The sequence below is a fragment of the Gambusia affinis genome, linkage group LG15 (genome assembly GCF_019740435.1).
Source record: "Gambusia affinis linkage group LG15, SWU_Gaff_1.0, whole genome shotgun sequence".
Taxonomy (NCBI): domain Eukaryota; kingdom Metazoa; phylum Chordata; class Actinopteri; order Cyprinodontiformes; family Poeciliidae; genus Gambusia; species Gambusia affinis.
Genome location: NC_057882.1, coordinates 4868454 through 4893736, shown reverse-complemented (window position 1 = coordinate 4893736; position 25283 = coordinate 4868454). Strand labels below are relative to the sequence as shown.

Genomic DNA, 25283 nt, shown 5'->3' with positions numbered 1-25283 from the left:
GCAGGTGGTGATGCTTGGGGGCACCCTTGGGTTCACTTGGCGTGCTGCGGTTCCACCTCACTGTGCCGGGTCCTCATCTGCGGCGCCCCCCCGCTGCCATGTGGTCGCGCCAGAGAGAAAGAGAAATGAAACGGAGAAATGGAGTGGAATGAAAGCGGGTCGGGATGGTAGCGGTTATCAGATGGACAGACGACGTGTTCTCCATTTGAAACGGCAACGAGAAGATCCTGACATGAACTCCTTTTGTGGTGATAGAAATGTGTGCGATTTCCATAAAGCCCTGCTTTACGTCTTTGTGCTTTAGTGTTCCCAAGTGGCAGTGGAGGATGACAGGAGCGAGACATCATCCTGTTTTATTTTGTCTATTTCAGTAAAATGTACTTCAACCAAATGTCAAATATATTCCTCTCTTATTTTTCCGACCAGAACCTTTGTGTACACATGTTTCTGGTACACCCAAACATTCGACGCACAAGAACATCTGCAAACAGTAATAGACGAAAAAGCCGTTTCAAAAACATTTCTGATGGGATGCTGGAGAGGATTACTGTTGTGTTCAAGTTGTGCTAAAAGGAGTTAGCCTTTCAGGGAAGCTATTCAAGCCTAAAGTAGCATCTCAATGCATGAGCTCCAACGCTGCAGCAGCATGTTGGAGCTCATGCTGATGTCAGGATCCACAGTGCACATTTCTGAAGCACTTTGTGCCAATCTGAATGTTGAATAATGTAAATAACAAATGCAAGAAAGGATTGTCTTTGTTATAATAAGTTAATTTATTCAGTGATTTATCAGCAAACATGGTTTTGGAATTGAAAATGTTTCTTATTTTGTAAATATATATAGTTCTAAAATGTGATTGTGATTAATTAATTGCAGACCCCGTAATTAAGTCATCAGAGGTCCATTTTTCCTCTGCAGTGTGAAGTATGCCCGAAAATGTGGAAACCTTTAATACTCGACTTGGACTTGGAGTCAAAGACTTTAGACTTGGACTTGGCTCTCACAAGTGTGACATTTCTTTTCTTTGAGACTTGTCCCTCAAAGGCGTAAATCTGTGGCTGTAACCAGTGTAAAGAACAGAAATGCAGTCTTAAGTGGAGCATACTATTTATGTTTTTAAGGTTTGTTCCAAGCAAGAAGTCTTGCCTAAACAGCTAAATGTATTTTATTCGTCAAATTTGTCCTCCTTTTTTCCAGCAGCAGACACTTGCACAGCAACAGGACATTAAACATAAATAACCCTCCATAGGCCTCCTCTGTGCATTAGCATTGCATTTGCCAGACTGATAGGAGGCTCCTAATTAAAGGCAGGTGAATCTGAACTCAATTATTATTCTTGCAGCATCGTGCAAGCCCACCGAGCTCTGTGATGGATTGTGATCTCTGCTGTGAATGAGACGCTAGAAAGAGCACAATGTCTTACAGCGGGAGCCACTGATAACTTCATGCAGACAAATAAAGACTGTCACTTTTATTGATTTTTACCCTGCCCCCACCGCCGAGGCCATATACACCCATATCTCCTGCTCTATCCCTGTCTGCGTTTTATTCCCCGTCCCTTCATTCCCATTGCTTCCCTTTAATGGAAGTGCATCCAACATCATCCCTACGGCATCTGAAAATGTTTTCCACCATAAAAGTATAACATTCCCATAATGTGATCAGACTCGAGGATGTGTACGTTGTATGTTCCACTTTTACTCCCATTTTCCTCTCTGGATCTTAAATAAACCAGCTCAGGCAAACATACTGTATGTACTTACATAAAATTATAAATAAAATATATGGGTGGAAGTGAAATTGTTTTTTAACAGCAGGGCAGCGGTGGAGGCACATAACGAGAAATGCAATTTATTCCCCGGCATGTTGCTGCTTGGACAGGCAGATAATGAAAGGCATAGGTCATTGATGGTGACTTAAACCTGCAGCGGTGGAGCAAAATACATTAATAAATATCTGCAACATCACTCAGATGGAGAGGATAACACGTAAGGGAGCAAATGATGCAAGGAGCGGGTCCTCATCAAACACGGGAATACAATTAGTCCTTGGGCTGCTGCGGAGAGACTCCCTGCAAATCATAATATTGCCCAACGTTGACATGTGAAGATCCATTACGGCTGCCCAGGAGGGACACGTTGCTGTGGCAGCCTGAGGAGTTGAACGCAATTCCTTTGATTGTTTTCATTTCAGAATGCACAAATACTGTACATCCACAGGCAGCAAGGTTTCTGAAATAGGTCTGATACATCACAGATGGACAAAAGAGCTTCGAATTCACAATGACACAGTGACCTTCACGACTCGTCAAGCTTCTTAGGCTTTCTAGAGACAATAACATCTTAGTTTTTGTTGAATTAGGAGTGCAATAATTCAAAGGAGCTAAAATACCCAATGACAAGCTCATCCCTCTAGTATTACCCCGTTTATCAGTGTGGTTGTCTATTAGTGCAGAGTAAACAGTCCGTCTGTATGGTTTATAATACCGTACATTGGATGGCTGCTGAATAACTGAGACAGACTGTAATTATAAGGCTTCAAACAAAGCACAACAGCGGTGCGGGAAAATTGTAGAAAAAGACAAAGGCTGGTATTTGTCTGCTGGTACTGAAATGGATATCCATTAAAACATGCTTGTTGTTTGTGCATAACACTGTCTGTCCACATAACAAAGCTTTGTTTTGAGCTGTTAGCTCAGCTGTCAGATGGTTTGGTGTGTATATTAATAATCACCTGTCTTTTTGCGACTATGTACTGTCAGCACTTTAAGTAAATTGGTCTTTCTGTGTCTGCATCACAGCAGGGGACCATCCATTCGAGTGTGAATTCTGCGGTAGCTGCTTCCGAGATGAGAGTACACTGAAGGGCCACAAGCGCATCCACACCGGGGAGAAGCCCTATGAATGTAACGGCTGTGGGAAGAAGTTCAGCCTCAAGCACCAGCTGGAAACCCACTACCGTGTGCACACAGGTACTGCCTCCAAAACAAGTTCAGATGTAAAGCAGCAGCTCTTCAACAAGGAGGGATGGATTCAGTCATTTACCTCAAACAGTCTCTATGGAGACTGACCTCCAGGGAACACGTACTTCTGCATTTTGAAGATGGAAAAAGGTTTATTGGTCCTTACATTTCCGCTTGAGGTTAATTTTGACCAATTAACTAGAATGCCTCTAAAGTTGGATTAAAACTTTAAAGGCTGAATTCTCTTCCTTGAACCAGACCGCAAAAACTAGTATGGCTCCCTCCAATTGTGAAACGTTGCAGAAAGAAACCATCTTTCTGAATATTATTAAATCAGTATTAAATATGCATTGTGTGACAGATACACCACACAATACATATTCATGAAGATGTTCTTTTAGTGTAGAGAATAGCTATTAGCTTGTATTGCCAACAGTAATTAACATGGTCATGGAGTAAATTAATCAGCAACTTCCACAGGTTTTCTGGCAATTGGGTCACTTTGAAGTTGAGTGAGTTTCCTTTTACAGAATCCGGTTCTGACCTTTAAGACATGTTGAATTCAGCGTTGCTTTATCTTTTCAATTTTCAAATATTTGCGTAGCACTGTGAGGTAAACAGTCAAAACTTTAAAACACACGTTCCAGAGAAGTGTTTACATTTAGACTGTAACCTAAATTAATGACTTAAAAACTTTGGTTTGGTGCCATGAGCAAAACATCAACATTTGTAGCATCCAGCTTTAGCAGCCAGGCTGCTGCTATAGGAACCTAGCTGGCAGTTAGCCTGCAGGCTAACTAAGTTTCATCCAACACTACATGTAAAGCATGATATTTTTATTTACCTATTAATCAAATTGTGCTTTCATTAAAATGGATTAATATAAAATGGAATTATTTTTCTAAAGAGCCATGCTAGCTGTTTAGCTAGCTACATTTGGTAGTGTTGGTAAGCTAGGTTAGCTTATTTACAGACATTCTCTAAATGTCTCTAAATATGATAAACCATTTAAGGTTCTCTGGAAACAAGTAACAAAAATTCAAAGCAGTTTTTCAGAAATATATATTTTCCTTGACTTAAAAATGTTGAACTCTAAAACAAGCTATAAATTAGTCTTACATTTTGAGTTAGAGTAGCCTTTCCAGACTGATAGATGTTGGTAATTCAAATCAGGATATGATTTGTTCTTTTTGAGAACTTTTTGCCTATTTCATGTTGTCAGGCAGGTCCTCTTTAAAGGATCGCATTAAGCTACAGATCTGGCACTTATTCTTTCTTTTGTGTCAAGTTAGTTTTGGGAGGTTTTTCCCTTTAATAAATGGGGAAGGGCCTTTTATATTTACTCTGATTGTCGTTTATATCATTAGGGACCAAATACTTTTTCATGCCTCTGTGTATTCTAGTTTCACAAAATAAAAGTATAAATTCTTGATACCTTTGAAGTACGCTCCCAAAGTCAACATGAAATGAAAGCTTTCTTAACATTTTCCAAAATATGCATGAGCCCTCCTGCTACCATAACTCCAATTCATTTATTTTTAAGAAAAACACTTTCAGTCAATGCTTCAGGGATTTCTTGGTCATTTTTTTAAACAGCCATTAAAAGACTAAAGGATATCAAAGTTCCCAGGCCCAGAGCAGAGCAGATGAAAATCAGTATTACTGTGATACAGTGGATGAATGTCTCAGAAGACTTTATATTGATCCCAGTATATTTAGAGCCCCATAAAGATGTTGACACAGTGATAGGCTAGGTGCCCTGGAGAATGAGTGCATGCTGCAAACTCGATTGAGTGAGTATAGTCCACCACGAGCGCTCACCAGGGTGGCACACGGCCAAGGGTTTATGCTCTCTCGCCATCTTTTTCCCCTCCAACACACACACACTCGCAGCAGCACCCTCCCATCTCCCATTCAATAAACCAGCTGTTAAGCCACACTATCAAGGCAGCCTGTCCAATAATTGGCTCCCCTCCGTCCACCCTTTCGCCTTTTGTATGAGGGAGGGGGGCTTTGCGTTAAGCCGGAGAGCAACAGCAGATAACAAGAGCGAGTGACAAGCTCACAGTCAAAGGCCACCTCACACAAAAGCAGCTGCTTGATGAATCATCGACATTGGCAACCTAACCCCTACCCACCCCACGCCTCTCCACACATCCCAAATGCCAATGACTGATCAATACCAAGGCCCCATTTGCAATTCGTTATTAGCTGATTATCTGAGGGGACTGTGTTTACAGTCTGGTTATCAATATCAACACCCCGCATGCGTACGCACTGAAATTAAACAGCTTTTCAGCGCTGCGTTCAGACCTATTGGCGAAGTGACACCGTTACCCGGCGCCGGCTGAGGTCAAGGTTAACCGGGGTTTCTCCGGGACAGACTGGACGAGCGACAGTGGCGGGAACACGGCTGTTTGTCACCGCATACACACGTGTGCGGTTCTGCTGAAAGGTGACAGCAAAGCGCCGGGCCAGATCACTTCCGACAGCTCATTTCAAATGCCATTGGTAAAGGTCAGCATTTACATGTCTAATTTGAGTCTGCCGGCTTGAGCGCTGGTGGATTATTCCCTGCCATCACTCAAATCATTAGCACGTTCAGGACGGCCGCTGCTGCCAAATTGAAATGTGGCCGTTAAACATAACAGCCCCAGCAGCAGGAGAGCAGCGTCGTTCTGATTTATAACACCTTCAGGAGTTTAAAGTGGCAGGAGCTGCATGTTAGATAGATCACAGATTGTCCCGGCCATTGAATCAGCGTTGTTCTGCACATTTATGGTGAATATTTTGTCTTTTCTACGGTAAATTCTTTATTTAAAAAATACTGCTGTACTGTTTCATAATGATTTGCATATTTAACTCGTGTTATGTTTCAAAAAAACATGTTAAGGAGTCGTCGACGCATAGGTAAAAACATGCAACAAGCAATCCAAATGTTTCCATTTGGTTTTTGTTTCTTTTTTTAAGTTTAGCGCAAATATGTTGCTCTTTTTTATAACTGGATGCATCTGGTTCTGTTTGTTAGAGAATTACATCAAAATCTCAACAAAAACCATTTGATGCTGTGCACAAGTTAAATGTTTGATGAGACAAAGAACCATTTGTTTCATTTTGAGAGGTGTAAAAATGAATCCAATACATAGTGAGGAGTAAACGGGTGGATCATATAATTGTTGGTCAATGTTCTCGTTATTATGGGTTAAAGGCGTCTCTGAACAGGTGGGGTTTTAGCCTTGATTTCTGGAAGTTTGTTCCAGATTTGTGTATAGAAGCTGAATGCTGCTTCTCCTAGTTTGGTTTGTATTAACATTTATGTGAATGATGGAAGTCATTGGCAATAAGACCTTTTCTTTTTTACCCTTTCAGTCAGATTTAGCATCGGTTCTCAGCAGGAGTGTAAAATGAGCCCAGATTGACTTTGTAATTAACATAATCGTTGCCTTCCACCACCTCCCCATCATCTGCAGGTGAGAAGCCATTCGAGTGCAAGCTGTGCCACCAGCGATCCAGGGACTACTCGGCCATGATCAAGCACCTGCGCACCCACAATGGCGCCTCGCCCTACCAATGCACCATCTGCCTGGAGTACTGCCCCAGCCTGTCAGCCATGCAGAAGCACATGAAAGGTCACAAGCCTGAAGATATCCCTCCAGACTGGCGCATAGAGAAGACATACCTGTACCTCTGCTACGTCTGAGACGGGAATGGGGTGAAGTGAATGCGGAGGGAGGGAGTGGATGGGGGCAGAGAGGTAAGAAGAATCTAACGGCGCGGGTGGGAGGTCTTGAAGATTGAGGAATGTCAACAAGAAGATGCTTGAAAAAAAAAAAAAGAGCGTTTAGTTTTTTTTTTTTGTTTGTTTGTTTTTACGTGCAAAGGCGGCGGCGAGTGCGTAGGGGCGGTGGGGCTAAAAGACTTGGACGTGGAGAGAGTTCTCCAGCATTGTTCGGATTCACCGGGTCGTTCACTACATCTGCAACTGTGCTATTGTTTCAGGTCATTTCCTGCAGCACCACAAAGCAAGTAGGCTGCAAAGACGTGACTGTTTGGATGCTGCTGCCGCTTTGGTGAGAAGGCAGATTCTCAAGGGCTATCTGACCATCCTCTTTTCTTCCTTTTTTTTCACATTGCTTTTGTGGTGCCATGCTTTCCAAATATTGCATTCGCTATTTTCCAAGCTGTCTAGATTTGAGTATTTTAATGAACATTCTGTTTTAAGTTCTTGAACTGTTTCCGTTTCCTTTTCCAATGCCCAAAAACCTGCAAGTTTATGAGTCCATTCCTGAATTTCCACCAGAAGCAGTGGTGGCTCTGAGATAGCCCCTGAGAATCAGTGTGGGCCCCTGCAGGCTTATGCAGTAGGCGGGACAGTTGAACTGGACTAGTGGGAATATTAAGATGCTGCAAACCAAGCAGGGAAGACACCAGCGCTGCTTCTCCCTGGAGGTCTCCCCGGCTTCTTCAGCGGTCTTCCTGAGTCGGAGACGCTCCAGTCACCACTGGCCGCTCAAGGCCGACAACCGTCACTTTTATGTCTTATGTTATTATTATTCTTTTTAGCTCTGCATCATAGTTTATCATGGCTTGATTGCACAGGTAAAGCAAACTACGACAACAGTCTCTGTTTGATGTCAGCAAGGTGTATAAACCCTTCAACAAAATATAATTCGCTATCATAATATCACACAAGAAAACCCAGCTATATTCAGCAGGTGTCTGGACTGCTTCTACCCATTTATCCCCATAACTATCGGTGTCTCACACTAACAATACCCAACATAAACTGACTCGTAGCAGAAAAGCTTCAGCTGCCGTAGATCTGTCAGCTCACCACAGCAGAGGAAAACCAATCATGAGGGGGAGAAGGCTTGTCGTCTGCGCGAATCCTGTGACTTGGACGGTTTGCGGTAAACATGCTGAGGATGCCTTAGCTGCACAATCCCAACGCTCCTCGGTTTTAAGGACTAAATTGCAAGAGCCCTGAATGTGAACGTCTGGAAATGAGGAGCGTATGATGAGGCTGTATGAAAGTACAGATTGATGCTTCGACGTCAGAAAACAGAAAGTTCCCACCTTTTTTTAGACGTTGCTCTATGAATTTTCCTGCCTTGGATAAAGCGAAGCATCCTTATCGTTTGAAATGTGCACTCTACTCAGTCCTGCTGAGGAAAACAACGCTGGAAAAGTGAAGGTGGGCCTCTCCAACTTTCTGACGTTTAAACCTGCTCCACACAAGCGATTGTCATGACATCTTTTGGGGATTCACATATCCAAAAGACAGGTGGTCGCCGGTCGGATGAGACGCAGCCAGGCAGAGGAAATGAGCTCTTTCTGCGGTTCCGTCTGTGCACTTCGTCCCTCTCGTCTCTTATTGTGGTTCTTCTTATTGACTTTGAGTTTGAGCTCAACACATTGTACTTGAATTACCTCTCTCTCTCTCTTTCTCTCTCTCTCGCGCTCTCTGTGTTTTGTTTTTTTTTTGTTGGGTTTTTTTTGTGTGTGTGACCTCATGTTCCTTGTGTATTTTATAATTTCCCTTTTGTTTCATGTGTACGTTTGGGCCGGTGCGTGTCGGAGGATGCATCGCAGGAAATAAAAAAACAAAATGTGATGAGGCGGAACACGTTTGCAGAGAAATTAAGTGCCACAGAGAAGAGATTCAGTTTTCTTTTTTCATGTTGTTTTCTGTGTTACCAAACTTGGTATTAAGTCTGTTTGTTAAGGAGCCGGATGGTTCACTCATTCGTTTTAAAAGCTACCTCTGAGTTGTTTTCATGTTTGTGTTTTGTTTTTGGGGCAAAAAGAAAAAAGAAAATTCACATTCTTTTGTGTTTTTTGCATTATTTGTCAATGCTACATCATCTCATGCTCTTTTTTTTTTTAAGCTGATTTATGATTGTCTGTGTTTTTAAGAAAAGTCTCTTATGAAACGGTAAAGCGGAGGTGGACAGGATGAGGAAAGTCATTCGAATGGATGTTTATTCTTCTCTTACGTTCTCCCCCTGCACCTCCGACGACGACAAAGAGCAGAGGGGGGGAAAAAAAGAAAGAAAAGCTAAAAAAAGCTATTTTGAAGCCTTAAAGTGACGAGTAAGACGGATGACTTCTGTTGCTTCTTGAGAGCGTTTAAAAACAAGAATTTAAACTTGAACATATGTGAATAGAGTTGTAGTTTTGTAATGTGAAATAAAAAAAAAAGAGCAACGTGAACAGGTTGTTGGTTGAGAACGCTGCAGCGCACAGGGCAGGTCACATTTGATGCGGAGCGCATTGGACAATTTGGACGTGCAAGGCGTAATCAAAAAAAAAAGAAAACAAAAGAAAAAAGACCAACCAGGAGGTTAAAAATAGAGCTTCTCCCTTTGAGAGAAGCATGCGTGTGTTTCTGAACAAGAGCCAACAGAGGCAATTTGATATATAAAAAAATGGTGATATTTTTGTATTCAGTGTCGGTCCTTTTTTCCATTTTTGTGGAGGGTTAAAGCAGGGCACAAAAATATTTGTAATTTTTTTTAAGCGTTATTTTCCCCCTCCTTCTGGGTGTGAATAATTTTTGCCTGCTCCTCTTTGATATTGTTGGACAAAAACAAAAGGAAAAAAAAAAATAAAAAAAATATTTGTGTGAACACGTTGTAATGATAAGTGTTGCTTTCTGGATGTCAGTTGCATTGTCGGTGAAGGACTAAATCTATCCACCAGTTTTACAAATGTGTGAAAAAGTGACGATTATTAAAAATCAAGACACAAGACGATACAAAAAGGAAAAAAAAATAATAAAATAACGGAAACGGCAGACAGGGGGCGCTGCCGAACCGACCAATTAGCACTCGTCATTCAGTTGTTTATGTCAATCAAACTTGACTGTCAACGTTTTTATTTAGTTTATTTCTTTGTACTTGAAAAAAGAGAGAAAAGAATAAGGGATGGCATGTCCCGTGGTGTCTTGCCATTTTATTCTCAAACACTGTGAGCTGAGGCCGGGGTGGTGGGTGGGACTCCGGGTAATATCCACCCACTATAATAATAAATGAAAACCCAGTCACGGTTCAGTCTGAACGCCACAATGCAAGCCTGTTCAGTCACATTATTCTTCTCATCGTCCTCTGAATGTTTTCTACTTGTTGAAAAAGTGTAACTGTGTGAGCGTGCGTGTGTGTGTGTTTGTGGGAAAATGCACTAATCAGATACAAAATAAAATGATATTCTATGCCACTTTTTTCTGTTGGGGAAAAAAAGAATATATATATACATAAATATATATATATAAATATATACATATACATTGGCATCGATATAGTTCTTCCCTCAGTGTTCCTCGGGTGTTTCTGTACTATCTTTGTGCCTAAAAATGGAAATTGTTCGACAAAAATAATCCATCTGTATCTGCTTACGTTTTGTATTTCCAGAAGAAAAATAAAAGTGTTGTCTCCAGCACCCTAGGGATGTCATGAAGCTCAAATTGTGACTTCTTTTACTTTTTAGAGCCAATTGTTGCAATAAACCTTCTGGATTCACTTCTTTAAGCTGTACTCTGTTATTGGCATCCGGAAGCTTTTTTTTTCTCAGCAGTTGATTTAGAGTAAAATATATATAATTAAAAAAATAACTTTCTGAATTAATGCAATTGTTGTTATTTTGTCTCAACAGCCTTGCTGTTGGGGATTTTTAGGAGAAAATGAGTGGAAAACCTCCATTCGTGCAGGTTGGCACTAGGCTTCTGTTTATTAAAGTACTTTTTATTATTGTTTGTTTGTTTATCCCCCTTGTTCTACAAAATGCATTTATCAGTCGGGGATGTAAAATTTGGTCCGAGAGGAATCGTGGCATCCCTGGAAGCTGGCACTCTGTGTTTTTGGTGTGGTGTTTTTCTAGAACAAAGTAGCCATTTTCATGCAGTGTTGCAGTGCATGTGCCATTGAGGTCTAGACTAAAACTGTTTGAGTAACAAAGCACCAAGACATTGTATTTTTTTATATTAGCACTGAGGACCAATTGCCCCGTCGGACCAAGCGTGACGAAGCTTTTTTTTTTGTTTGTTTGTTTTTTGTATCGTAACAAAGCTTTTTTCCCGTCTTTCCCTGGCTTTGTCTGTGCTACTTCTCTCCTCCATTGTCGTTGCAGCACAAGTGCCAGTCGAGTTGCTCTGTATTAAGAAAATAGTGTTTCTATTATGATTTGAATTGTTTTAGTTTTTGTCTACCTCAGCACCTAATCTTAGCCTAATCTTAGAAGGTGCCCAATTATTATTTTTTATTTTGTTTTTGTTGTTGTTGTTGTTGCTGTTGTTCTCGTATTGTTGTCACTTGTACAAAAATAAAATGGAAAAAAAAATGTTTTTGAAATTTTGCATTAGAGCTTTGCGAAGGTCCTTTGTCTTTTCCGGCGACAACGTGCTATTTTTATTTTAATTTTTCGGTCGGTTTCTGTTTTGTTTCCCGTGGCAGTACGTTTCCTGTTTAAGCCGTGGCACCAATCTATAGCCACCGTCTGTTGATATAGAGGTTGTTTTTTCCTGTTTCGTTTCTCTCCATGTAGATTCAGACACATCTTTGTAACATTTCAGTGTTCTCTGATGGAGTGTTGGAAAAAAAAATAAAAAGGAAAATGAAAAGATTTAATGCTGCAGGTTCTCTTCTCCATGTTAATAAATTCAATGTTGTGCCTTTTGATAGAAAAAAAATATATATTAAAAAAGAATCTTTTTTCAAATCCTACTAACAGTAGATTGTTGATTGAAGTGGGGTTTTTTTAATTGTATTTTTATTTATGGGTCTCATAATGAAAATCAAATCATGATGTTGAGTTGTATACTTTGAATCTGCAGTTAGAAAACGAAATAAAAAATGGACTTCATGTTTTCTCATCATCTGGCTCTATATTTACTCCTTAAAACACTTTTAACAGAAAAAAACACTTATTTTCTGTCTATGTGTGCTGGCGTGTGTGTGTGTGTGTGCGTGTGTGTGTGTGTGTGTGTGTTAGCATTTCTCACTTTGTAAGGTGTAGTTTTCCAACATGTACTTGCATTGAGGGCCCACTGCTCCTAATGGGGCCCAAAGCCTGGGCCCCATTAGGGTAAGGCTGTCCAAAGTGTGGCACAGGGACCATGTGTGGCCCCTAGACAGATCATTTGACTGCAATTAAAAACTAATACAGATTTGTTTCACCCAATCTACAGGAGGTTGATGCAGATGGACACTTTTTATCCTTAATGTGAGCAAAACTCTTCTTGATCAATTAAACATAGCAAGGCTTTTGTTACATTATGTTCACCCCAACTATGCAGCGACTTTTACTCAAAAGCAAATTCTGGTGCTCCCAGATTAGATTTTAATGAATGAATGAATATATTAAACTTTAAGAAAAAATAAGAACAAACTCAAATATTGGTCTAATTGCATAAAATGGGCTAAATGGTTTTTTTTTTGTATGTTTTTCTTTCTTATAAAGCAAACCTGCAAAACCCTTTTTAATTTTCAAGTGCACATCCTCTCCCTATGAAAGTCTGACAACTTTATTTAAACTTGAGCATCCTTAGCCCATTGAGTACGTCCAATGTTAATGTATTGTGATTTACTTTTACATTGAAATGAATCACAATGTTACTCAGTAATTTTGGGTTTTAAAGTTATTACATTCATCGGGTTCACACGTTCTGACTTGAGGATTTTGACTCGTGTGAAAAAGTTTGGACACCCCTGGTTTAGTGTCCGGCTATAGAAATCAAAGATGGATGCAAGTCAATACAAAGTCCGAATGGCACACTATGTATGTGTGCAAAAATTTTAGACCAATAAAAATAATTGGAGTGACAAAAAATAAAAAAAATAAAAATATATATATATATTATTCTAGTAGTTTTCTCAAAGCATTTGGGATAAATTGCAGCAACAATATAATATGCTGAAACACATACATCTGTATTAATTATGCATGCATGAAAGATGCTTTGAAGTTAATCCCCATGACGTTTCTTCTTTCACTGTTCTCATCAAACGTTTTCTCTTTTTTCTTCTTAGTGCAGCAGTTTGTCCAACTCCAACACCTTAAATAAACTCACTCAAAGAGTTTCAGAGTGAGCTGAACACCAAACGGGGGATAACTTTATTTTTTGTCATTTTGTCTTGGCATAGCAAACTTTGGTGAATTTTATTATGTAACAGACCATCACAGAGTACACAATAACTGTGAAGGAAAAAACTAAATCTCATTAATTAATTACATTATTTATTTAAGTTGGCTGTTTGGAGGCTAGAATATGCCTCAAACATGCAGGACAATGGACCACGATTCAAAACCGCAGATGAAGCCCAATATATATATTAGAATGGTCCAGTCAAAGTCCAAATTGATGTTCAGATGTTTTCCATCCATTCTGGTTAGAGAACATTGCATTAAACTGTTCGGTTTTGATGTGAGGAAATATGGAGTAGTTTATTTTCAAGACTCTGCGATATTACAGCATTCAGAATTTTTTATAAAAAAACATTGAAAATGATCTCCGGCTCCTTCTTCCTGCCCTGAAATACGATTAAACCCGAGGGAAGAGCAGCGACGGCACATGAGGCACTGAAAATAATCTGGCGGTTCAGCAGCTGCTCATAGGAGCAGAACCCAGCGTATGGAGGCAGGGTTGGCCTCAGCCAATCATATTTCAGGGGTGTGCCACCTCCAGACACACCCCTGGGTTTTCTCTGAGACCACAGTTTGAGTTGAAAAAACCGTTTAAAAAAACCAAACAGATTCATGTGGTAAAATATTAGTGCTGGTTTATCTTCCCGCTGTGGATTATATTCATATCTAGTTACTCATCAGTCATTTTTGCTACGTTTATGCTTTTATCCACAGCAACTTACTAATGGGATTTATAGCAATGCAGTTAAAATCAAAGCTCATAATGTATGTAATAACATCCACAAAAAAAAAAAAAAAAAGGATTCTCCCAACTATTTTGAAGGTGATCCCAGTTTTTTCAAAGTTTGCAGAATTTACTAAATGTAAAATAATGTGAAAAATGTCCCTGTTTTTCTTCTGTGTTCACATCACACCAGAAATGTATGAAAGACATTTGTCTTATTTAATTATTTAATCTGTCCATCCATCCATTCATCTGGATGAACAGATGAATGTCCATCCATCGTTCATTTAGCCAACCATCCCTTCAACAATCTTCATCAATCTACCCATCACTTCATTCATACAACCAATTATTCATCATTTCATTCATTCATTCATCCATCCATTCATTTATCCGTCATCAGAGGCCACAAGCCTGAGCATTCACAACAGTCTCTGTTGTCTGGAACACACTGTAAAGTGCACAATGATGATTGACAGCTCTAAGACCCGCCTCCTGGCTCTGATGGGTTGTTTCTAGTTAACACTAGGAGAAAGCAGAGGAGCTTGATTTTATTTTTTTCACAGATTATCTGTCTCCTTCTGTCATGACTCTGTGACAGTTTCAACAAATGTTTAAAAATATATATTTTTTATAAAAGTTATGTCCGTGCAGCTTTATGAATGAGATATTTCAAAGAACTGCTCGCAAATTTGCAGATAAAGTTTTGAATTAGAAAAGACCTTTTATATCAGTGCAGTCACAGCCAACCTTGACCCACATTCCAGTCCCGCTGAGGGACCATTTCAGAGGGAAGAAAGAAACCTTTCTAAGTTTTAAGTTCATTAAAAAGGTGTTTTTTGTTTTTTACTTCAATAGAGAATTTCAGGTACAATTTCCAACACCTTTAGCTGCCTGTTTTTTTTTGGGGGGGGGGTTTTACCACATTTACTGAAATGAATGTTTACTTCACAGCTTGTGGAGTTCTAGGATCGCATCATGAAATGTCTGTCCAGAAAAGCAACCGAATGACCTCTAATTCATTCAAATAAATGCATGAACAATTTTCTGTAGTTAGGTGGTGCAGGAGGACGTGTGTTCTGGTAATATTTTCTCTCTGCCGTTGAGAAGAAGCGAGCACAGATCACTAATATGAAATATTCAGTCAAATCTGTGCGGATGCCTTTTTATTTTACATGTGAAACCCGTGTCACATCAAAGTGTCTCTTCTGTGTTCTAATATCGCTCCAATATTTACTCATTTCCTCCATGTGACGCACTCACAATCAGATCTGGGCTACAGCATATTGGAAACTAATGAGGCCTCTCTTTCAGGATTTTGACGGAAAACAAAAACAGGAAATCAGGAGGGAAAAGTCATTGTGAATGGTTCTGTCGGACCTGTTGCTTTGATCTTATTTTGGGGCATTAGGAAGGAAGGGGTTGGTGAATGGTTTGTTAGGCTTGTTAAGGAGGGAGTTTTCAGGTATGATTTCTGACCCACATGTCTAAACACTCTTCCTCTTGTTTCTATTCTTTGATATCTTTCAACACATTTAACATTGTTTTATTCACTTTTATTCACAGTGCAGTAAATCTATAACTCCTTTATATTTGTGACATTTTCTCCTTTTAATCAGAAGAACAATTTTGAAGTCCTTTTGATTGAAAAATAGGGTTCACATGAGGGTGGGTGCTGTAGAAGGAGGCGGATGCTGTTGTACATGCTGCCATCATGTGGTCACTGTGTGAATTGCAGGCTGCTGGTAAAATTACATACAGATAATCTGGAAAGCAGTAAAACTGTAGTATACATTTTATACAGCAAGACATAACGGAATTTTATTGGAGCTGCTATTAAATAATAATGGTTGGAAGGAAGAGCAGTTTGGTAAAACGTCAGTGGTAAATTTTTCTGATTAATCTATCGTTTATTTTGTGTCAAAACTTTTCATTTATACACTCAATAACCTGAAAATTCAATTGTTTTTTTTTGTGGTTGTTGTTTTTAATGTATCTTTTCTTAAATAGTGCACACAGTTACACAAAGACAATTGGAGAGGAATAAAATGATTTCACGTTAAATGTGTCTTCAAAATTGAAGATATATTTTACAACATAGTAGAAATGTTTACAGCGGGTTTTTTCCGGTCATTACACACAGCATTATTTTCCGTTGGCACAAAAATGCGCACAATGTTGCACTAAAAAAAAACAAAAAAAACAAAAACATTGTTACTGTCTTGTTGTAGTACACTGTGTTAGCCGAATTGTACTTTCCAGCATCAGACAATGCAAAATGTACATTAACCTCAGACGAGAACGTAAAAGTAAGAGATGAGGTTTTGGCTTTCTACGAGTTAGCTCAGATTACAAGATTAGCCAAGGTTAGTGAGCTAACATAAATTTATATTCTAGCATCAGCTAAATTTAGCTAATATGCAGAGAACAGCTAACTTTTGCTATATAAATGCCAGTTTATTGGGTATTTGTAGCTTCCTGTCCGCAGCTCTGGGGGACAGGAGGAACAGAGAGAGAACCAGAAACTGCTAACTACAGTTGTAGCCTGTAGTAATTAGCAACAAAGAGATTAAATATTTTAATATAACACTTTCTTTGTCTGCTTACAGAATTTTATTAATCTACATTTGCCAACTGAAAAATTATTAAATTGAGCTGAGCTCTTTAAATCTAAAACTGCTTTAAATCTGTAAGTAATATTAAAGTTGTCAGTTTATTTTATTTTTTTTTTGTTTGTTTGTTTTATGTTTCATATGGAGAGATAAACTTTGTGTCAATAGCCTTAATGTGTAGCTCTCCAAAAACTGTCCCACTTCACATTTCCTTAGTTTCAGGTTCAGGAAAATCTAAATGCGAAAAGCAGTCCTAAAGAATTTGTTACCCATTTACATATATTAAGTCATTAATTGTGTAGCAATATAGCGTCCATTTACATATTCATAGATTTTTCTTACATATTTTCTCATTTGGTAACCAAGTTTATTATCATTTCCCATCTTCAGATTATTGTTTTTCATTTCCTAGTTTCTTCAACTCAGTAGATATCTGGGATAAAACTTAGCTTTGGCTTCACTAATGTCCCTGTTTTATCCCCTGTAACGATGTGTATTAACTGCACCTAAAACAGATTGGGACAGAATGCCAATGTGCCTTTGGATCGTCTCAGAAAGCTTTTGTGTTCCTCCTGATGAAGCCCCTCTTGTTACTTTTCAGTCATATGCCTTCAAACTGCTAGATTAGGCCTAAATTATAATGTTTACGAGGACATTTTAGTGTCTCGTCCTCTGAATTTACATGGTGGCCTCATCTAGAGGAGTTATTTCTCTATTCATGAATGCCTCTTTTATCCGATGAGCTTCAGCCACTTACACTTGATATCCTTATTTGTGATTGACCTCCGCTGACTGGGTGGAGGGGCGAAACTCAGGCCACCTGCCAGACCGACCACAGAGTGCCCAGTGTGATGCTGTAGGCGATCACGGCCACTAGGTAGACTCTGAAGAGCAGCACGTCCAGCACGTAGCCAACCTGGAGCCACTCCTTGGCTATTTCCCGACACCGGTCCCTCTTCTCCAGGAACTGCCGAATGGCCGTCACCTCGTGGAGGATGTTGTCCATGACGGGCGGCGTGTTGTCCCTGGATGGGGCCAGGCGAAGGCCAAGCATTCCACCCTCTCTCTCTTGCTGGCTGAGCCTCTGGCCTATCTCACAGGTGTGGTGGAGGGAGCACTGGGCTGCAGAATGAGACAAAGGCGTAATCTTGTAATTTAGGCTCTTACATCTACGAAGAACGCAATTTATTTAGGAAGAAAATATTAAAGCAGCTCAAAGATTGTTTCTTATTTTGCTAGATCACACATATTGTGTGGAAGTGTGGGGTAGAACTTAAAACAGAGACGCAAATCTTTCAATGTCTAACGATTAAATTTCAATTTAAAAATGAAATTTGATTCAGAAATTATTTTTGATTTAGAAACCCATTTTTCTATTCAAACGATCAAAATATTCTGTGACTGACAAATGGAAAAGACAGTGTAAACAAATAGAGCATTAAGAATTTATTTAGATAATTTCTGAGATTTTGTTGGTGGAAATTTATTGTGTTTCTTTTTCAATTTACATTGGACCAAATAAGTCATTATCTTCTGAGCTTATTAGCCAACTTTCTTTGAACGTGAATAGGGGGGAATATTACAAGTTTATGCTTCTTTCTTCTCTGTTTCATTAGTTATTACTTTTCGTTGTTATGTGAACCGCTCGTCTTTATTATTGAGTGAATGAAAGGCAAAATAAAGTGAAGTAAAATTAAATGGATTTAAACTTTTATAGGAGAGGCGGTGTCGATAGCCATGTATACCTTACCCGTCCCGTAGTTGTTTTCCTTGGAGTGATCCAGCTCTGAAGCCTGAGACGACAGCCTCGCACAGAAGCGGTGCTTTTTGTGGATGCAGAAGAGAACCGGAGCTCTTTCCAGGATCAGGTACTTCACCCAGTGGGGGACAGGTGGCTGCAGATCCTGCTTGTGGACCAGACGAACAATCAGTACGGTTTCTGTTAGGCTGATCACCAGGAGAGCCATGCAGACCACGAAGTACACACCTGCAGGACCAGGTAAGAGCACAAAGATTGAAGGTTTTGGAGACACAGTACAATGCAACGTGGTTTCAATATGATGTGAAATGAAAGACTTCTACTCTTTGCCATCTGGCTTTGCTTCTCCTGAACTTCCAATGATTTGACACTATTATTGGCCAAATCTAAAGATTATTGTAATTATTTTGGTCTTCCACAGGTTTCAGTCATTTTGAAGTTGACAGGCTATGTGATGGGAACATACAGTATGAAAGGAAATAATACAATATAATGTGATAAGAGACATTACCAAGTTAGGCAAGATGATATAAAATAACACAATTAGGAGCTATTTTAACCACAGGTTTGTAGCATCTCATTAGCTTGCTGCACAGAAGAGAGTTGTGTTTGTAATTTCTGTAGTGCTGAAAATTAGACTTTTGGTTTTAAAAAAAAAACACACAAGCATTTATTATTTTCCTGTTGGTTTTGATACATTGTTGTTGTCCAAACTCAAAATGATCCAGAAAAAAACTGAAATAATACAAAATTTGATGCTTTTTGATTTGAGGTGCTTAAATATATTACACAACAGAATATTTTACAATACAAAATAAAATAGTTTTGCATGACATATGATTTTCAATAATTTGACATCCGACAGCATAAAATAATATAATAGCATAACGTGATGCAGTTTGATTAGGTTTGATGTAATGCACAGCCATATTGAAATATTTGACCTGAGACAATCTGATATGATTTGAAATGAGACAGAACAATTCAATATAAATAATTCAATATGCTGCATTAAAGTACTGTCTGCTTGAGTAAACTAGTTTTGGATATGTACTGTTTACATACAAACTCAGAATGATGTTGCATTTCTTTAGAGATAATTAAATAGTCTTCTGGTTCAATGGAAACTCCTTCCAGACTTCGTGAACCCCAGTCACCTATCAGTGGCGTTCCGATGGCCGTGGCAGGCAGCGTGTCGGACACGATGATGAGGAAGACCGAGTAGCCGAGCAGCAAAGTGATCTTAAAGGAAACTCTCTCTCCGCTGTCTGGAGGCAGAAAGAAACCAACGATGTCCATCACCATCAGGAAGACGCTGGGCAGCAGCAGGTTCACCGTGTAAAACAGCGGCCGCCGTCGGATCACCACCTTGGGGAAAGCATCAACATGTTAGGCTGAATAAGAAGCCTATTTAAACTGTTTAAAGTTTAATTTGTTACTAATTTACGCTTTGAATGTGTGACCTGAGAATAAGTTATCCATCTAGATGTGCTCCAAACCCAAAATTCATCAGAATGTGGAATACAAAACGTAAAACAAGCAAGCGTCTAAAAGATTTTGTCCTGTTTGGCGTTTCCAATCTGCTGAGAAACATTTAGTATTTCATCTCCGTAGTTTTTCCTTGCACACTCACGTGGAACTTCATCTCTGCGTAGTAGTCGTCATTGTCCACGCTGAAGATCTTGTAATTGGACAGAATGTGCAGCAGCTCCCACTCTCCCTGGTTCATGAAGACGCTCTTGTCGTCCCGGAGCTTCTCGGGGCTTCGCATCAGGGTGATGTTGATGTCATCGACTGCAGATCAAACACGATGTTTGGAGCAGCGCGAAGCAGGCCTGACAACAAGTCAGCTCTCATTCACCGCCTCCGCTCTGTAAAGCCTAAACCACAGCAGGAGGCGCCAAACAAGAACAACAACGCTTCTCCTCACAACCGGGATGCAATGTGCTGCTTTGGAGGTGAAATCTGTCATTTTCTGTGTTTTTTTTGGTTTTTAAAAAAAAAATTTATGTCTTTTAAAAGATCTAAGATTTAAATTTTAAAGCAAAAAAACCCCCCAAAAAACAAAAACAGATTTTATGTTCAAAGAAAACACATACAACATCTCGATAAACAGAACACTGCAAAAACACAAAATCCTAACACTTGAAGTCAGATAAAACTAACTTACAAGTTAGCAAGATGTAGGTGTTTGTTTCAAATCAATAATTTATTAATATTGGTGAAAATGTACTAGTTCCACTTGTAAAACTGAAAAATGTCTTGTTATAAGTTTAGGATGACAATATTTATTCATATCAAGGAATTATTCACTTAAAATAAGTTAACATATGTTGTGGAAAAGTTACTTCTTAGTTTTATCTTATTTTAAGTGTACTAAAATATTTACACTACAAGTCGTACCCAAAATATATTTTTTTGTTTGTTTTGCAGTGAATATATTTTCTGAGATTGTAGCATTATTCTCTATTAGATTAATGCAACAGTTATTCTGTTGTATTTAATGCGTGTGCGTGCGAGTGTGTGTGTGTGGGCGTGTGCGTGTGTGTGTGTGAGTTTTGGGGTTTGCATCATTCGTGTGTTTGCAGCGCATCACATTTGCACCTATCAGCCTTCATAGAAATCATAATTTTAAAACTGCATTTTATATTTACTCAGGTTATCTTTGATGCTAAAATTAGTTTGATGATCTCAAACATTTACGTGAGAAAAGCAAAGCAAAGAAAAAAGACGAGAACTTTGTAGAGAGGCAAGTGTTTGTACAGAACTGGTGTTGTTATGACTGAGGGTTTTTAGATCTCAGCCAAGCAACTAACACTTTGTATTTCCTCTGTGAATAAATGCAGATTTACTAGTGTGGAGCCAGCTCTGGAAGGTGAGGCTGCATTTCTGGACGTCAAACGGGAAGTTGTAGATGTTGAGTGTGCAGGCGGTGACGACCTGGATGGGCTTGTAGTTCTGCACCAGACCCTCATGTGTAACGTAGACGTAAGGAATATCTGGAGACTTCCCCACATCGACGCTGCCGGTGACACACAACAAACGCAAACCATGTCTGGATGATCAGATTCAGCGCAGTGGACGGGCCGAAGTGAAGGAAATCTCATACAACTCGTTGATGAGAATGTCAGGAACCCAGACGTTAGCTGTAGGCAGGGAGACTTGCTTGACTTCATCAAAATCCTCTGGGTTCCACACCAGGAACTCATCCGTCCACGACTGAAAGATTCAACGCCGTAAATGATCAGTTTTCCAATACTACACCACTTGTTATAGTGCATAAAACAAAGAATAATAACCTGATCAATATAATCAGACATAAACACTGTTGAAAGATTTAAATTTTAAAACGCTTTTTTAAAAAGTACCTAATCAATAAGAATAAAAATGTACATAAAAAATTGCATTTCTATTTATGATGAAATCTAAAACACTAGAGCACTGAAACAGTTAATTCAGATTTGGATAAAAGAGAATAAAATAAAAAACCCAGATATTTTTGCTTCATCTGGAGAAGCAAAATATCTGCTAAAATACTTTAGCAGATATTTGCTGTGTTTGAAGTTTTTTGTTTTTTTTCTAATCTCTAGAGATTAGGTCAACAATTAAAACATTGTTTTTCACAAAATATCAATAAACAGTTATTCACTCAGACAATGGCAGGACAATTAATCAACAACAATATATTTCACAATAGACACATCATCAATATCAATGGATAATGTGTCTGAAAGAATTTTCAATAATTTCACTGAATTCCCATCCAGAACCGCACAGCATTCTGGGGGATGTAGGCAGAGGAAACTTACTCTTTGGTTGCCTAGCAACAATCTGTTGAGCAGCACCAATATTGCCACTGTGTCTCATAACGCTTTAAAAATAATAGGAATGGCGCAGAGTGAAAAAGTTACTAGTGTGGCAGGATTTCAGATATTTATAACAGAAAAACAAATTAATAATAATTATCATTATCCACTGATATGAAATGCTTATATTGTGGTACGTTTTTCAGCCATATTGTCCAGCCCTAACTCAGACGGCTTAACAGTCATTGCTCTTACCTGCCTGTACCACACATACGTCGTCAATACCTGGTTCTTCTCGTCCTTTAAGATATAGAAATACACAAGAGTCTAAAATCCGTCACGTTGCTTAAGTGCCAGTAAGACGTTGATCTGTCCAGAGACATTTCTGAACCACCCAACTGGGAGCAGAACTCACCACATTGAGGATGGAGTAAACCATGAGGTCTATGGCAACGACAGTAGACGTCCTCCAGTCCCTCACAGGTCTCACTCCTTTCTTATATCCAGCGCTCAGGAAGTCAGCCAGCCGCACCAAGGTGGCGTTGGCAAACCTTCCGGGGTTACTGGGCGGCTTTTTAACTGAAAAACGGCAAATTATTCACGTTCACATGTGAATCAGCAGGAAGGAAAAATGCTCTACACATTAGAACAGACAAAAATAAATTGCATTTCGTGGTAATCCACACATGAACAGAAATCATGAAAACTTTGTCCACAAATTATGTTATGTGTTATAAAGTGGAATTCATGCACTAAATATGTGAAACCATAAAGATAAGAATAGAAAATTACAGAAATCTTCTTCCTTCCTCTCACTGAGGAAAAAAAAAAAACTCAGCTGTTTTAGACATAAAAAAGGTTTCTTGTTTCCAATACATAACACAAGAAACTAAACATAATGATGCCATTAAGCACAGACATACTTTTAATCATTTAAATGTACCATTGAGCACCACTGGGGGCATAATCTGTATGTGCAGAGACCATAATCTCACCATAAACCGGCCACCACCAGCTACTGATCCCAAGAAATCTGACAAAGGAATAATCTGTCTATTTATCCACTAGCAGATCCAGTTTTTCCATGAAAACAGTAAGAGATCCATTCAATCACCACGGCTTATGTAGGCCGTCACGGCACAAGACTCCACTGCTGGAAAAAAAGCACGCTATAGCTTCCTTAAAGTTTGTTCCAGAACATTAAATCAAGACCAAATCTCAAGTTTTTGGATATGTTTGTTCACACCATGTGTAGAAGGGAAATTTCCTTCCACCTAACCCTCAAAAACCGCAATAAATGTGAAGTTTGAAGGTGGAAACTTCACAGTATAGGCAGAAGGATGGCAGAGCTGAGGAACGTAAAGGACTGTTCTTCATAAGAATCTAATAATAACATTTTTCAGTGAGACAAAATATCCAGAAAACCTTTGAGATTTAATGAAAGTTTGAGTGGAAGAATTGGTCACCTGGGTAATAATGCATGTCAGCAGTTTCTCCGTTCAGGAAACATTTTGATTTTGTTATTGCCAACGACAGCAGCTGAGCGCGGAAGGCATTTCAAGCTCAATGCTTTTCTCTCGCTGACATTTCACTTTATTTCACCAAACTTATAGACTCATTTGTGTTGATTTCTTTGCATGTGTGGATCTCTTGGGTTGTTAGAGACTCTATCAGCAGCCTCAACACAAAGAAAGCATTGATGCTTTTCACTGCTTATTGCTTTCTACTTCACACAAAATCAACAAAGGACATTTTATTCTGCTAACATTCACTTGCTGTTATAAAAGTGTCAAAACGGTAAAAAGGTGATTTAATGTAATTCTGTTAATAGCATATGAATAGAAAGAATTAAAGCCTTACTAACTCTGTTACAATAAAAACTGTAACAACTCTCTAAATTTCTTCAGTCTTTTTGCCACACTTGCATCTTTTAGATCCTGAAATAAATGTTAATATTTGCCAAATATAACCATAGTAATTATGAAATACAGTTTTTAAATTATGTTACTTAGTTGACTGGATGTTCTCCTTGTTAAATGTAATCAGTTATTGCCAAAATATTTTGGACCTATAACATGATAACAAAGGTCGACCTTTTAAAGTTTTATTATCAAAAAGGTTTTTAGGTTTTTGCAGCCCAAAAACCTTCTAAAGGCAGAGCTGTGAAATCAGAAAATCCGTCAACTAAAACTTGACAAAATCAGAAAACAGGCTGAAAAATCTTAAAGCACCACTTATCAGAAGCAAGGTCAAATGAATTGCTTGTACGTTTAGGGGACTATCTTTGATTTAGTGAATTATTTTTGGTAAAACTTAAAACTGCAAGTTTAAAAAATCCCAACATGAAAGTACAGCTGAAACTCCTCAACAACTTTTACTCACGTCAAACGTGGTGAACACACTTGTAGACATCTTACAAATAATTGCTTAAATTTAATATTTTATGAGTTACAGGTTTTCCCTTTTGTTGCTTTGAGGCCAAATTTAAAAGCCAGTTTGTTTTCACAAACAACAAAATGAGCAGTAGTGAGTGTTTTCTAAAGTTAAATTTGAGTAACTTAAACTATATTAATAAATACTTGCAAAACAAAATACCCACCTTGTAACATTCTTTTGATTTATTATTTATTTATAATCAAGTAATAAATCGTAAGTTATAGTAAACTAATCATTTGTACTGATTTAAATTTGTCATTTTTGTCAGTATTTTTGGGCAATCAACTGTATTGTTGGCAAATCAAACTTTGTAGAGCAATAATTTTGACAGAACTACACTAGTCTGAACATTTTCAGAAAGTTATTTCATTAGTTATATCTGAATCATTTCTGAAATTTAGACCTGCTATTGATATTTTCATTTATTTACTCAACAGACAAAAAATGACATCTGAACATTCTGCAGCCACTAAGACTGAGACTTAATCTGGCGCTTTAATCTTAGGTCGGTGTTAATATTTCCGTTTTTACAGTGTATTAAAGTGAAGTGCAGCATACCTGTGCAGACGGTAGCAGCTCCATGGAGCAGCAGGTAGAGCAGCGTCGTCCAGCCCGATGACAGCCTCATGTTGGTCTCTGCTGCTGTGACGGCTCTCCTGTCGTTCTGATGGAAGACCTCAGACTCCCTTATCCTCCATATCCATCAGCTTAACGCATCACTTCACCCACTTCCACTATGACACCCTGTTGGCGTCAGTGGGCAGCGCAGGGCGTATCCGTGTGAAGCCCCACCTCTCCGCTCCATAAAGCAGCAGCTCACTGAGGTGACTGCAGCAGAAAGTCCATC

The 25283-nt window shown here is 38.9% G+C and overlaps 2 protein-coding genes across 7 annotated transcripts in view; one reads left to right on the top strand and one right to left on the bottom strand.

Annotated features, from left to right (window-relative positions):
* Positions 1 to 11578, top strand: part of zbtb16a (zinc finger and BTB domain containing 16a) — a 188171-nt gene extending 176593 nt beyond the window's left edge. For all 6 annotated transcript variants that reach the window (XM_044141313.1, XM_044141307.1, XM_044141311.1 and 3 more), the window contains 2 exons: positions 2801 to 2971; positions 6433 to 11578. In XM_044141313.1, coding sequence (XP_043997248.1) covers positions 2801 to 2971; positions 6433 to 6662 — 401 coding nt within the window. In that variant the 3' untranslated portion in view covers positions 6663 to 11578. The remainder of the gene's footprint in view (positions 1 to 2800; positions 2972 to 6432) is intronic.
* A 4278-nt stretch (positions 11579 to 15856) lies between these two features.
* Positions 15857 to 25064, bottom strand: htr3a (5-hydroxytryptamine (serotonin) receptor 3A). The gene is made up of 10 exons (XM_044141488.1): positions 24995 to 25064; positions 22996 to 23049; positions 22416 to 22579; positions 22256 to 22300; positions 21304 to 21413; positions 21047 to 21216; positions 19828 to 19988; positions 19352 to 19562; positions 18186 to 18422; positions 15857 to 17557 (listed from the first exon to the last, which is right to left on the bottom strand). The coding sequence occupies exons 1-10, from the start codon at positions 25062 to 25064 to the stop codon at positions 17247 to 17249; spliced, it is 1533 nt and encodes a 510-aa protein (XP_043997423.1). The 3' UTR covers positions 15857 to 17246.
* Between the last annotated feature and the right edge of the window lie 219 nt (positions 25065 to 25283).